Here is a 15419-nt window from a genome sequence, read left to right as displayed (position 1 = left end):
GAAAGCATCATTAACCTATATACTTGATGTATATAATATAGTCATTAAATAATCTTATATATTAAAGCCTTAAAACAATCAAATAATACAAATATTTAGGTCAAAAAAAATATTAATATTTACACTAATATCCAAAAAAGACAATGAAATTTTTAAGCCTATTTACTATTACTAGTAATTAAGTTGAAGATATGTTAACCAAAATTAAAAATAAACAATTATTTTTGTTAAACATTTAGGTGACAAAATTCCAGAAATATCAGAATAAACTAAGAAAATGATATACCATTTTACCTGAACACACCCTTTTCAATGTACAAAGGAATGTCAACTTTAATCCCTGGCATTAGGTGATATATTCCTTTCACGTTTACCTTTAAGTTTGGGCGGCGCGCGGTGCCTGTCACGTTTGCGACTGGATGAGGAACAAGAGGAGGATGGGCTGGAGTCGGGAGGAGATCCCGCATCATCAGCTGTTAAACCCATAGTTTGAGATTCCGGTGTGGAAGGTTCCAGAACGCTATTGCGTAAAGCGCGTCGTTGTTCCTCTGTGTGTTGTGGACAACGTGTCGACCTGAGAATTAAATATTTTTAATGTATATGAAAGTTAGTTGTTTATATTATAAACTAGCTTTTATCCGCGACTCCGTCCGCGCGGAATAAAAAAAAAAAAGAAAACGGGGTAAAAATTATTCTATGTCCGTTTCCTGGTTCTAAGCTACCTGCCCACCAATTTTCAGTCAAATCGATTCAGCCGTTCTTGAGTTATAAATAGTGTAACTAACACGACTTTCTTTTATATATATACATTAACATTATTAGGCGTTAGTATTAAGTTGTTTTAAACCTGCACAAAAATATTGTGTACTCTTGGTTTCCTTTTCAAAGACAATGTGAGGAGTGAAAGAAAAAAGGTACAAGTACACATTGGGTACAGATTATTTAATCTTTTTTTTTTTCGTATAAAACAAGTTTGTTAAACCGAACAGTAATAAGCATGCATAAGTCTATAAAGACAGAATACTGGAAAGCAAGTTTACCTTGTACACAGTTTTTTGGTGTGTTCGGAAACAACACCGCATATCTGAAGTAGGAGATTTTTCTTCTCGTTAGCAGACATTGTTTCATAGGTGGCCCCACCGTCGTTAGTATCAGAGTTAGTGGTACCATTGTTGGTACGACTGGTGTTGTTTCTATTGAGAAATTGAATATTTAAGTTGTATGATAAAAATACTATGCGACAAAAAAAATCTCAACAGTTTTAGGTTTTATACAATTTGGGTGAAGCCAAAATGGTGTATTCTATTTTCGTTACAGTTACAGCACATTTAAATTCAAAAAGATACAATTGATAATGGCCTAAAGATTCATGTTTAAATAAAGATGAATAACAGTAGCAGTAAAAATTATAACAATAGCCACAAAATTTCCTTTTAACTTGAATTTGAACTGGAACCTGAAATTTTAGTTCAAGTAAACATTATTCTAATAATTTTCCAGTTAAGGACCGATTCATTAAAGATAGTGTCAGTGCTTCATACATTTAAGTAAATATGTAGCTGTGTTATACTTATCTTACTAATATTATAAATGTTTGGATGGATGTTTGTTAGAAGGTATTTCCAGAACGACTAAACATAATCTGGAACTACACATAGGTCACTAGTTAAGTTTTTTTTTAACTGAGAACTGAGATGTGGATGACAGCCAGTATAAAAAAAAATGAAACTGACTTCTGTACTTTTGTCGGTTTTCTACTAGTGTTGTTCTTGATCCTGCGTTTCCTTCGTTCAGTGTGAAGTGAGCCACCAGCCCAGTCCGCGTCATCTTCATCGTCACTCAGGAGTCCAGCATACGACGTAGGCTCACGGCTGTTTGATGCTATTCGACGTGATGCAATACGAGAACTATTGCGACCCATTCCTGATGAACAAAAAGGTTTCATTATCATATGTATTTACTGGTAAGTTGAATTAACTAAACTATATAAAAAAGGTTGTAAAAAGACTACGACTCTACTAAAGGTAGGAAGTAGGTCTAAGAACGTAAGAAAAATATGCTCCAAAATTGTATATACAATTACCATTATTAATTGGTTATAATATTAAAATGAATGCCAATAATTTCATAACTTACCCATGCATTTTTCTAAATGAGGTGCGAACCTTGTGGCGGAAACAGGTCTTTCGCAGTTTGGGCAAACACAGTTCGTATCTTGGGTCTTTTTTAACACAGATAGGCCAAAGACATCGCATTCTGGTGAATTGACTATTTTAAAACTGTCATCTTCCTCTTTTTCTCCCTCAATTAAATCTGTCAGACCAGTTTTAAGACCATGATGAAACTCAAACATAAAACCCAAAGTAACATCGTCAAAAACACTATCAAAAATAAAACTGGCCGCTTCCTCTGCATTTTTCTCGTTTTGCATTATTTCAAAGAACTTGTTATTGAGATCGTTCATGCTAAGTTCACTTACTATTGTATTCATCTTAGAAAAGTAAATATATATCCTTTTCGAAATCAAATCACCACTCTCCAGGAATTCCTGTTCTTGGATATAAATTAGCAAAAATCATATATAAACACAGCTGACTGGATCTCCGAATTAGGGATGGGTGTTGATTGGTTGATATAACGAACTAGTTGAATCAACCGTTAATCACGCTTCAACGTTTTAGCAGTTGACCAACCGCGGCAGCAGCGCCTCTCGCACCGGTTTAGTTATCCTATCATCATAGTCCAGTCATTTTAGTAAGTTCACCTCGGAATTCGAGATACCCAGCTGTAAGTCTGTAAATACTTGTATATTGACACCCTAAAAGTTGTCTCAAAACCTACATATGGTAGGGTGTAAGCAACTATTAAATTTCAAGGTCAAAGGTCACAAAAATCGGCATTTTGCGCGTTTTTTGGAAATATCTCATTTCCTATGAGTTTTTTGCTATTCGTATTTCTTATAAATATTGTAGAATACAAAATTCTCTACAAATTTTGTTCAAAAATTTTTTTTATACGGTGAACCGTTTTCGAGATAGAGGGCGGAGAGAGCGCGGTCACAGCATCACTTCAGCCTCCGGTCGAAAAGGCGCCATATAGTTGATGAACTATCAATAAATCAATTATTATAAATATTTATCAATTTTTTATTAACTATTATATTCTACTTTATCATTTTTTTTAACTTATCCACTTTTATTCAGTATTAATTTATTTAATAACACTTACCTGCCCTTGTAATTGCGGAATTGTTAATGAAAATATAGGAATTATATGTCGTTCTGATATGGTAGAGCATTGAGACAAGCTTGCCCAATACATTGGCCACAAGTTAAAGAGCATTGCAAGCCCGCTTTCCTGCATCCGCATCGCGAACCACAGCCACTCTTGCAGTTGCAGAAAATTGTATTTAGCAAATCTTTTGGAGCAGGTGGTAAAATTGTCATGATAGGCTCCAGAAAATCGTATCGCATTGCCCAACCCCATACCTGGGGTTCCAAATCAAGTCCTAACCAAGTTTGAACTTGATAATATACACGGTTGAAATGTTGATGAGCAGCTGCACTTGTTGGTGGAATATTTGAAAGCTGCACAGGTTTATTAAGTTTTGAAGACTTGACGTAATGCATGTTACGAAGATGATTGAGACTTTTCACAGATTTCGGAGCATTATAGACTGCTAATAAGGTTTGAGTTCCACTCTCTAATAATTTCTGGGCCGAACAATTTTCTTCCTCAAATGCTGCAGCTAGTTCATACAAATTTGTCAGTAATTAATTAATTTGACAAATGTTTATAACAATTGATTTATTGATAGTTCATCAACTACATATATGGCGCGTTTTCGACCGGAGGCTGAAGTGATGCTGTGACCGCGCGCTCTCCGCCCTCTATCTCGCAAACGGTTCACCGTATAATAAAAATTCTTAAACAAAATTTGTAGAGAATTTTGTATTCTACAATATTGATAAGAAATACAAATAGCAAAAAACCCATAGGAAATGAGATATTTCCAAAAAAAGCGCGAAAAACCGATTTTTGTGACCTTTGACCTTGAAATTTAATAGTTGCTTACACCCTACCATATGTAGGTTTTGAGACAACTTTTAGGGTGTCAATATACAAGTATTTACAGACTTACAGCTGGGTATCTCGAATTCCGAGATTCTTACCTAATTTAAGCTTAAATGACTGGACTATCAAAAGAATAAATTGTTTAGAGCACTGACATCTTTACATGAATAACCTGTAATGTAAACCATGCTATTTTGTGTATTGTAATAGAATTAGAATTAACTGTCAGGAACTTTCCAAACAATGACCTATCCTTTATTAACAAAGTCATCTTTTCAACGTTGTACTTTGACCAATGAGGGGACAGCAACTGCCTCGGTAGAATTTTGGAAGAAATATAGAACTTTGTCTTAGTGGTACTGGTAAGACTATGCCTTAATAAATTTTTAAAAAGAAGACGTCTTCCTGTCAATGTCAAAAAATTGGCATAATATTGCAATAAACAATAATAGATACGAACATATCCCATAAGTTTATAAACCATACTATATTGTTCTGTGCTAAGGTTTTGAGATAGTTATAAACTAGGTGTATGATAATATAGTATATATGTATTATAAATGAGTGATTCTTAATATAATTAAAAATGATAAAGTGTTGTGTGCCAGAGTATAAAAATATTGGAACTCATTTATTTCCAAAAGATCCAAAGCGTATAAAACAATGGGAGGAAGCTATAAATATACCGAATTTGAAAGCCAAAAATACAAGTAAATTGCTTTTATTTTTTTAATTTAATTGTTTTAAAAATACTTTTAAAACAGATGATAGTATTGGTCAAAGCAAATATACAAGTACATACATTATTTGGCAAATATAATAAATAGTAGAAGTTAAAGGGTTAAAGGGCTTCAAAGTTTGCAATTTGAGGAGAACCTAGGCTCATAAATATACTATGGTATTTGCCTTTCTTTAAGATCACCCGCCATTGGCAAAAATTTAAAAAAGACTGCAGTACCTTCAATATTTACACTTCATACATTTACTACCAAAGCAAAGAGGTCACTCCACTAGATCTTGATGCTGTATTGGCAAAAGTTTATAGGAACATACAAGAAAATCGTGTAAGTTTACGACTTTCATTTCATAAATTAAAATTGATGAATTTAATTTTAATAAAAAAGGTGAATGTTGAAGGCTACTTATCATACCAGCCACTTCGTAGTTATTTTCTTATTAAAATTGGAAAGGAAAGTTATAATAGGACTACAATGTCACTTTATAATAATTATATATCTAGTAACCTAAAATTATATACTCTTTAATTTTTATAATATTATATGGCTTGATAACAAGATAAGGTTTTTTTTTCAAGTTTAATGATTGAAATGTTGGTTACATGAACTGGATTGGACAACCATGACTTGTGAAAAAATGCAAATTCTTGTACTTTATAGGATCTCTTCCATGTTACGTTTAAAATTTCGAAAGCAAATTCTACACAAACTCCTTAAAACTAATTGCGAAAGGTAAAACAAGCAAAATAATAAAACATATTGTTTTAAACTAACTATATTAAAATATAATATAAATTTATATATACAATAGAATCTGAAAAAGCGAGAACTGTACAAGCAAGTTATCTCTGTAATTGAGTCATTGCCCAGTCTTGATCGACAACCTCCACTAGTAACTCAAGTTTGAGAGAAACCTCTATGAGTGAGAAAAATGTGACGATCCCTTGGACTCTTTCTTATCCAAATTTGCTTTTATATAAATTTTTTATGTATCTTAATAAGTTTATCAATGTATGTAATAAATATTTAAACAAAGATATTTTGTTTTGTTATTAACACACACTTGCTATCAATGTAGTATTTGTTACGTTTATTTTGAGATAAAAGTTTTATATCAGCATTGCTATTACAAAACAACAGCAACCATCAGATCGTTAGTGTATCTCGAATTTTTGACATCGTAACTCACAAAAATGGTAAGGTTCATTTATTTTTTTACAATTAGTTAATTTATTTATTACACAAGACTGATAAAATTAAATGGAATATACAACAATTGAAGGTAGATTGAAAGTGTTTGTAACAATTCTTCAGATAAGAATAATGTAATAATTATATTATACGACAGCAAGTATAATATAATTATTATGGCTACGTCTGCGCGAAATTAAGAAAAAAACGGAATGAGTATCCTATGCCTTCTAGACTATGTTCTACATCTGTGCGAATTTCATCAAGATACGTTGAGCCGTTCTGAAGATATGTTCAGACAAACATCCATCTAAATATTCGGATTTATAATATTTGTAAGATTTTAATCTTTCGCATTTATAATATTAATACGAATTAATACCATGAAACTTAACATTTCAGGTTGTCTTTAGCGCTCGTGGTTTAATGCCACCAGTTTTCACTCCTCTTAACAATGACCACACAATAAACTATACAGTAATACCTGACTATGCTAAATACCTCGCAAATGCTGGCATCAAATCTGTACTTGGTAAGTTATTCCATACAAAACTTTCTTGAATAACTCTAACAAGCGTAAACTAAATACACAAATTCTCACTTCTCTTCATTATTATTGTTGGGTAGAGAAAAGTCTTTCAAGTCAAATTGTAACAAAATACTTATTTCTATTAAGTTGGTGGCACAACTGGTGAGCACATGTCTCTAAGTGTTGGTGACAGGAAAAAAGTGATAGATGCCTGGGTGAAGGTGGCTAAGACCACTGGTCTTCATATACAAGTTCAAGTTGGTGGCGCCCCAATGTCAGATGTCTTGGATTTGGTAAATTTTTTATGTCAATTAATTTATGATATTTGAAGATTTAAACTTTATGTAGGCTCAGAGGCAGCACAGACTATGTTCTACGGATACCTAATATTCCAGTGTCTAAATTTCTGAGTCTTAAAGTTTAGATCATACAGTAGATTGTCATAATATTGGGATAAATATGAAAAGTTAATGATATAAAATAAATCTAAATAGTATTTTTTTAAACAAAATATAAAATGAATAAGACATTTAATTTGCATTTTAACGACAGCTGATATAAGATGTTGACAAATTTGAAGGTCACAAGAACAATTTCTTATCGGTTGAAGTTTAACACTTTAGTGTTATCATTTATGTAATTATTGCTCATATCAAGTAAGATAATTTATTCGTTCTCTACACACACCTACTTATTCTCAACAAATGATTAGTAATAATTTTTAGGAACCTTAAATTCATAGAAAAGAAGTCCTACGAAACTTAATTTCATAGCTAAACTAGTTTAGCTTACTGATAAGAGTAATGTTTTCGTGCGTACGTTTTACGTATGTGGTTTTTTATGTGTCAATTTCGTTATGACAGTCTTTAGGAAAATCGATTGACTTGATATTGACGAGTGAGCACACTTTACTGAAGAGAGTCAATGATTAAGTTTACTTTTTTTATTAACAACTAGTGTTTTTTAGGCTTCATATTGCCAAAAGGTAGGAGCAGATTCGCTTCTAACTTTACCCGAGTTGTACTTCAAACCGGATAGTGTAGACTCTCTGGTGGATTACGTAGAGCTGGTGGCCAATGCCGCGCCCAATCTACCCCTACTTTACTACCATATACCCAGCATGAGCAAAGTGGAAAGTAAGTATTCTACGTCATTAGGCATTATGACGCAAGTCATGTCACATTGACGTTTAAATATGTACACACACAAAAACACTAAGCGTTAAAGGGAGAGAAAATTAACTTAGAAGTAAATATAAGATTGCTCTAAATTTAAGAAATTTAACATATAGATTCACAAGGCTTTCTTAACCGGTGGGCTTAAGTCAAACTAAATCATGGCAGCTCAATAGCGCCCCCCTGAAATGACAAAAAATGTCACAAGATCCTCTTTTACGGTAACTATCATGAGATTTCTGATATTCTGTTGAAACGAACCGCAATAGTAGCGTCTCTCATATTGTTTCACACAAAACTTGTATGTAATAAAATGTATGGATAGCTTCTTACATACGAAGGTTATCTAAAGAAATCAAGGCAACACTGATCAAAAATAAAAATTATATATGTGTGCAATCTCTATTCTTCTTCTCTATTCTAAATCTTTCTATTTCTTACAAAATTGGTAAGAGGGCATTGAAGGTATTTAAAATTGTTTCTTATTTCAACAGTCAACATGCCCGCGTTTGTTAAAAAGGCAACAGAACGTATTCCTAGCTTCAAGGGCATTAAGTTCACGTCAAACGACTTGAGCGAAGGTGCTCAAGTGTTAAGAGCGCTGAAGAATGGCCAAGAAATGTTCCTAGGAGCTGATACTGTAAGAATAATTTGGAATTGTCTTTAACTGTATCATTTATTTTCTTAAATACAATAGAAAATTAAGAAACTTTTTAATTTATAACAAACATATCAACGTCTCTGAGGTCCACATGTTGAGGATCATAGCAAGTGTTGTTCGTAAATAAATCAGTTAAGTTGAATGAGCTCAAACTTCATTATTCAAAAATTTATTTAAGTCATTTTACAGTTGATCGCTCCGGCGGCATTACTGGGTATCAAGTCTAGTATTGGCACCACCTGGAACTTGTTCCCGAGACTAGCTCAGGATATACTGGACGCGGTGGAGAGGAACGACATCGCCAAAGCGAGGTCTTTGCAGGAGAAACTCAGTTTAGCGATTGAAGCACATACGGTTGAAGGTAGATTGAAATTTTAGATTAAATTAGAATTTCAAAGTATGTGACATAAGCTTCATGTGTAACTAATTCTTTGAAATAACCTGCTTTTTGTCTTTAGGTCCATGGGTACCTATAATGAAAGCTGGTATGGAAATAGTTTCCGGAATAAAAGTCGGTCCGCCATCATTGCCACAGAAACCGATTTCTGAAGAAGCGAGGAAAAGAATCGAAACTAGATTAAGGAAACTCGAAATTATTAACTAAAGGCAAGGCATTGTTGATAATAAATGTGAAATAAACTATTTGATTTTTTTATTGTTAAACATAATAATGACAAAAATATTTATGCTAACAATATCCAAAATTTAATTCTTGGCGCTTTTAAGAGTTACCAGTGAAAAAAAATCCTAACTTATAACGTATACGTATATACTTATTAATATTATAAATGCGAGTGTCGATGGATGGATTGGTGTTTGTTTTTTTTTATATTGAAAACACTAGCGATTGACCACATTGATCCCATCTGATGAAGTGATGATGTTGTCTAAAGATGGTACGCGCTAGCTTTGTAAATGCCTATTGACTCTACTCTTGAAGGCCCCGCAGCAAACCTTAGTCGCGGTAGTAACTACCTCATTACAGTCGCGACAGGTAGTGACGTATATATTCCAAGACACTAATATAGATTAGATTTATAAACAACTCGAGGGTCTTATGGTGGAGCATGTAAAATGTAAACTAAAAATGGCGCCTTGACGGGGTCATATTTTAACCAATGAGGGAGCAGCAGATGCACGGTTGCTTTGTTGCCATGTTTACATAATTTCGAAATTCCAAAAAAAAAATAAGACGCATGATGGTATGACATTTAGGTTATATGTTTGGATATCTCAATTTGAATAGTAAGGCATTACTACTAGAACTCGGGTCCTAAATTGCAAATCAATTGCTTGGAGTTGCAACATGGACGACTTTCGGAAGAAAACTGCGTACTGGCAACTCTTAAAACTTGTTGGGTGGCGCCACTATCGCAATTTCAAAAACAATGCAATGAGATCTTTGTGGTTATGGTCCTTGTGGTGGTACTATAAACAAAGTTCGTTTTATCTTTATTCGCCCGTCTTTTTTTTCAATTCTATTTCATAATTGAATCGAATTTCACACTATCTTGTTTGCCGACTAGAGGTAAGGCGAGAGTTTATTTTAAATTGTCGTTGCTTTATTTACGTATAGTTTTAAAATGCCGTATTTAAGTGCTTTGGGTAAATGTTTTTGTGAGTACTTAGCAATTCATTTGTGCACCGATTTCTGCGCGAATGTTTTCTTCTAAGTACAGTTAAAATATAATGGACCATAATAACTTTATAACAGAATTATAATTAAATCAGAAATTCCTACAAACACTAATAAAAACCTTTAAAATTATTAGTTATCTCCTACAGCGACATAGTGCAGTGGTTTACGTCCTTTGCTTTGCGATGTAAAGTTTAGTGTGGTAATTTTCTTTCTTATATTTAATGATTTTCTAACATATTTCAAAAGTTTAAATAAATACTGATTACTAAGTATTGAAAACCACGAAACAATGAATTGTTTTGCTGTGTATTGATGATACCATCCATACAATAACACCTTTATTATTAGTAAGCAATAAGCAATATTGCTTATAAACTGCAATTCTTTCAGATTTCTAGGAACATCGAAATAAAGAACATGAAAAAGCAAGTAGCAGTTATGCCTTCACTAGAAGTTTTGATAGAGCGATTGCCACAGGCTGTTTTAGATTCTGCAATAGGCCCTGTAAGAGTTCTGCAGAAGGTAAGAAGTCTTTGTAACAGTAATATTTTTAAAATTGCCATAGTACTGACGGAGTACCTTTATAGATGACACAGAAGACAGGTGTGAAGTGGAAGCAATTCCGCTTTTCGTCTGATGAGTGTGGTGCTGGAGGTCTAATTTTAGTTCTCTTTCCCTACCCACCCTTTTAAGGAAAGGATGAGAAGGGAGGTGGATTTGATGGAGAAGGAGATGCATAAGAAGGTTAAATATTCTCTTTTTGTGCGTCTCCTCCTTCATCAATTGAGGGTAGGCAACGCATCTGCAATTGCGGATGTCTATGGGCAGCGGTCGCTTCGCGATTTCGGCGAATTCATGTGGCTGCTTGCACATTTGCTATCTTGTAAAATAAAAAAAATATATATTGATCAAGTAACTTTTTCATCTATATGTATTTGTTAATTCATTTTTATTTTGTGTTATTGTTAGGAGAAGCTTCTTATGAAAGAAAAGATTTTAAAATTACAATCTCGGTTAAATTTGCCATAGATATAGAACCGCACAGACAAAGTCTCGAGCAAAGACTAATTTTCAAACTAACAATGAGGTACAGGTTGACATAAATATTGTAATCTCATTATTCTAAAGAAGAAAGGAAAGGTCTCCTATTAATAAATGCTTTATACTGTTAGAAAACAATTCAGTATTAATGTTTACCATTTTTTTTATTTTACATACAAACTTCACATTACATAAGACAATTTTTTTTTTAAATGTTTCAGATGCCCAAATCAGATAAATCTATCCAGCCTTCTTTAAAACTGAAATCTTCAGTTAAAACTAAACTCATGCAAAATGTTGCAAAGAAAAAAATGCCATCTTTGCAAGTTACATTGGAACGATTACCTAAAGATTTAATGACGAGTTTATTAGCAGAAAAGAAAAAATATACGGTATGTATGCATGTAATATTTAAACTGGTAGTGTCCGCAGCAACATCTGTTGCATGAATGGCCTGCTTGATGGCTTGAAGTGATTCCAAGTTTTATCTGATGAGTATGTTGGAGGTCTAATTTTATTACTCTTTCTCTTCCCATCGTTTCTTATAAGGAAATGATGCAAAAGTAAAGATGGATTAGATGGAAATGAAAAATAAATGCTTACTAACTATTATTAATAGACTTCAAAAAGGAGGAGGTTCTCAGTATGTATGTTTTTGGTACATTAAAGTGACTGCTTGTTTGCCAAATACTATAAAAAAGTATTCAATATTATAAACTAGCTTTTACCCGCGACTCCGTCCGCGCGGATTAAAAAATAGAAAACGGGGTAAAAATTATCCTATGTCCGTTTCCTGGTTCTAAGCTACCTGCCCACCAATTTTCAGTCAAATCCATTCAGCCGTTCTTGAGTTATAAATGGTGTAACTAACACAACTTTCTTTTATATATATAGATGTGATAGTCTGGATGTTTGGATGGATGTTTGTCTGAAGGTATCTCCAGAATGGCTTCACAGATCTCGCTGAATTGTTTTTTAGATGTAGAACCTAATGGAAGAACATATAGGCTAGTAATAAAAATTTATTTCCACGCAAACAGACTAGCAGGCAACTACTATGTACTAAAACTATGAAGGGATTGTTTTTTTTTTTAATTCTAAACTAGTATCAAATCTTACACCAATAGAACACTTAAACAGACAGTATATATTGGGACTGCTTATAAAACTTTATTCTTATGTTATTTTCAGGTACAAGAAAAAAGGAAAGTTGGTAGACCAAAGAAAATAAGAGACACTCAATTTAAAAATTCACCCCCAATGTTTGATTTTATTTCGGTTTAGTAATTTTTAATTTGCATATTGATTGAGGTTTAAAAAAAATAATTATGTGTTCAAAAAAATCTGTTATTTTCTCATTAATGTTTTATATAAATATTGCAAGACTCTGAATAATACCTGAATACTGTAAGCCTCATATATCTAAATAATTTTATGTTATCTAAACAAGAATTAGACATTATGCCTACAATGTTCTAATTTTAGTAACCAAATGATTGTTGGAACTACATCCCTGAATTTAGTAATAGATCATTGGTCTAAATGTCAAAATGTAATAGAATGAGCGAGACATATGCTGTCTCTTCTAAACTGAGGCCTGAGGCCAGTTCCTAAGTTTTCCTTCCTATTGGTGGGGCCCATTTCTGATCTCTCCCAACCCGTCATCCATCTCCTAGTATTATCCTAATTTAACATTACTCTTCCAAAGAAATGATAATAAATGCATATAAATATTACACAGTTGTTCGCAGCCGTGTCTTCCTCTATCAATATAAGTATTAAGAAGGTTTGGACTTATGTAGAGGCTTATAAACTTTTCATGTTTAGTTATAAATGTTTAGTGTGAAAAATACCTTTTAAAACAAGAATAACTAATCATTCTTTTGTCTAGATTTGATTGCGTTCGATGTATTCTGTATACAATGTCTTATATAATAACTAGCGACCCGCCCCGGCTTCGCACGGGTGCAATGCAAAATATACCTACTACAGAATAAATGCACAATTTATTTAAGGTACTTAAATGGATAAGGATTAATGCTGTATTGTTTAAAATCACTTCGTAAAAGAATAAAAATGGTTATGCTGGGTTATCCCTAAGAGATAGACATATACCATCGCGGACTTTTTTGTTGAACTTTTTAAGGTGAACAATACTGTAGTACATTATTTTGGTCTATCTCGTAGGGTTCAGCCAGCGTTTGCAATATAAGCGCAAAAAAACGTGCTTATTTACGACATCACATTAGAAAACTTTAAATTTATCAGTGTTTCTCAACTATATTATGCATTTATTATATATACAAACCTTCCTTAAGAATCACTCTATCTATTAAAAAAAACCGCGTCAAAATCCGTTGCGTAGTTTTAAAGATCTAAGCATACATACGAACATACAGCGAAAGCGACTTTGTTTTATACTATGTATTGATAATATTGTAATTAAAAAATTAGAATAAATAATTTTGTTTTTATTTTTCACCTTCAAATATATAGTACAGTCAGGTAATTTTGTGGTGTTCCACTAACAGAAAAATTGCCTTGATGTTTGCAACAAGACAAACTCAGTCTCTTTTTACAAAATCACCAATAAGGTACCAGTAAGTTGCGCGAACGATGGCATAATAGTAAAAAAATTAGTCGTTTACTATTCACCTATTTTTTTGTACAGATATGTATAAAAGCGTCCTTTTGGTTATTGTTGCGCGTTTTTGACTCAATGATTAGGCAACGTTCAAACGATTCTCATTTAAGTTTGAATACCGCCAGTTTCCCCGAGTGTACATTAACTTGCTTGTATTTATATATACTTGCAAGAATTGCGTATATATGTAGCCTTAGAAGATTATTGTATTGAAGTGATTTTGCCAACTTATTACACGTATTGCTGTCCCTTTGTCAAAGTAAGTGAAAAGGATGGCTATATGTATTAATACAAGTATCAGTACAGTGGAATACTAACCTTGTGTACTTGTTATTCTCTCCCCTCTTTCCTGTGTTAAAGAAGTTGACTTATGACCTTGATTAAGGTTACGGAAGCATTGTACAAGCAGAATAATAGATCTTGTCAATGGGACCAAGGTCCAATAGTAGAAGTAGTGTAGTTGAAAACGACAACAAAAGACCGCGTTGAGAGAAATTGACTTCCAGTGCTCTGGTATTTAACAAATAATATATTCTGAAACTATAATGTACTAGCCTAATGGTAGCGGCTTACTGATCACGCGGTCGTAGTTTCGATAGGTTCTGCCCTAGTACAAGCTTAGTTGGAATGTTGAAAAGAACGGTCAAAATGGTTTAGAAATGCAACCGCCAATGCGCGTCTTTACTATTTTGGTTTATAGAATTTTCCATGGTTATAAAAGTATTCATTTACATTATCTCAATATGAGTCACCTTGAAATTGTGATGTTTTTATTTGTATGATCAACAATCGTAATTGTTCATTAAATAAAGAAGATAGTAGATGTAACATGTAAATTATACGAGAGTTATTTTAGGCTCAGATGTGATAACACATTTTTAAACGTGTTTAATAATACATTGAACCAAGAATATTAAACATTAATAACTATTGCGATACTGAAAACAAGCATTATGATGAATTTATGTATTTTTAGTTCTCGCCCGCTACTCCGTCCGCGCGAAATTTAAAACAAAACGTAATAAGTAGTCTATGTGTTCTTCCAGACTATGTTCTACATCAGTGCCAAATTTCATCAAGATCCGTTTAGCCGTTATGGAGATATCTTCAAACAAACATCCGTTCATCCAAACATTCGCATTTATAATATTAGTAAGATATGTGACAATAAATGATTTTTTCTTTCTTTCTTCACTTTCCAAATAAATAAACGTGTTTTTTTCCAGTAGTGACTTAGTTTTGTCTAGCATAAAAGTTTCTGATTGACTCATCAGCCATGTTTGGGTTGACGTAAACACAGAATAGAGCCCTAGGTGTGTGTGACATTTCACCACCTTGTCATCTCTCGTGAAGAACCAGAAGCGAAACAAGGGTTAATTGATAGTCCGCCCTGGGTATCGACCTATAGAAGGTGAAAAAAAAAACTAAACTATAATGCAGTGGCAGTAGCAGGTTTTGAGCCATGAATTCAAGGAGTAATTACACTGTAAAGGTTGACGATCAACAATAAGTTGTATACAAAGTACTCTGTGGTAAGGACGGTTGGGAACTTTGTTTTTTTTTTTTAATGTCAATGTCTAGGAATTTATGTGAAGCAGTCGCTACAGTATCGATATTTTTCTGTATTAAATTGATATTGAAATGAAATGCATTATTATTGTAAGGAAGCAATACTTTTATCAGATAGTAATAATATATTAAAGATGTCCACATGTTACATCATACGCT

General features: G+C 33.0%; 3 protein-coding genes across 4 annotated transcripts; 2 read left to right on the top strand and 1 right to left on the bottom strand.

Moving 5' to 3' along the window:
* Positions 1-245: 245 nt before the first annotated feature.
* LOC106712063 (SAGA-associated factor 11 homolog) lies at positions 246-2624 on the bottom strand. Its single transcript, XM_014504506.2, has 4 exons — positions 2137-2624; positions 1734-1923; positions 1041-1193; positions 246-574 (listed from the first exon to the last, which is right to left on the bottom strand). The coding sequence occupies exons 1-4, from the start codon at positions 2489-2491 to the stop codon at positions 334-336; spliced, it is 939 nt and encodes a 312-aa protein (XP_014359992.1). The 5' UTR covers positions 2492-2624; the 3' UTR covers positions 246-333.
* Positions 2625-5859: 3235 nt separating this feature from the next.
* On the top strand, positions 5860-9003 carry LOC106707247 (N-acetylneuraminate lyase). Its single transcript, XM_045681781.1, has 7 exons — positions 5860-6007; positions 6405-6534; positions 6679-6824; positions 7499-7667; positions 8201-8346; positions 8557-8728; positions 8826-9003. Exons 1-7 carry the CDS (start codon positions 6005-6007, stop codon positions 8969-8971), a joined length of 912 nt encoding a protein of 303 aa, XP_045537737.1. The 5' UTR covers positions 5860-6004; the 3' UTR covers positions 8972-9003.
* Positions 9004-9672: 669 nt separating this feature from the next.
* On the top strand, positions 9673-12344 carry LOC106712073. Of its 2 annotated transcripts, none has more exons than XM_014504517.2 (4): positions 9673-9895; positions 10397-10528; positions 11269-11439; positions 12239-12344. In XM_014504517.2, the coding sequence occupies exons 2-4, from the start codon at positions 10424-10426 to the stop codon at positions 12329-12331; spliced, it is 369 nt and encodes a 122-aa protein (XP_014360003.2). In that variant the 5' UTR covers positions 9673-9895; positions 10397-10423; the 3' UTR covers positions 12332-12344. The 2 variants fall into 2 exon arrangements, with proteins under 2 accessions (XP_014360003.2, XP_045537738.1); XM_045681782.1 differs by lacking the exon at positions 9673-9895 and adding an exon at positions 10119-10205.
* Positions 12345-15419: the final 3075 nt, after the last annotated feature.

This window comes from Papilio machaon, chromosome 17 (assembly GCF_912999745.1).
Source record: "Papilio machaon chromosome 17, ilPapMach1.1, whole genome shotgun sequence".
Lineage (NCBI taxonomy): Eukaryota > Metazoa > Arthropoda > Insecta > Lepidoptera > Papilionidae > Papilio > Papilio machaon.
The sequence above is the reverse complement of the archived record's forward strand: the minus strand, read 5'-3'. Positions and strand labels throughout refer to the sequence as shown.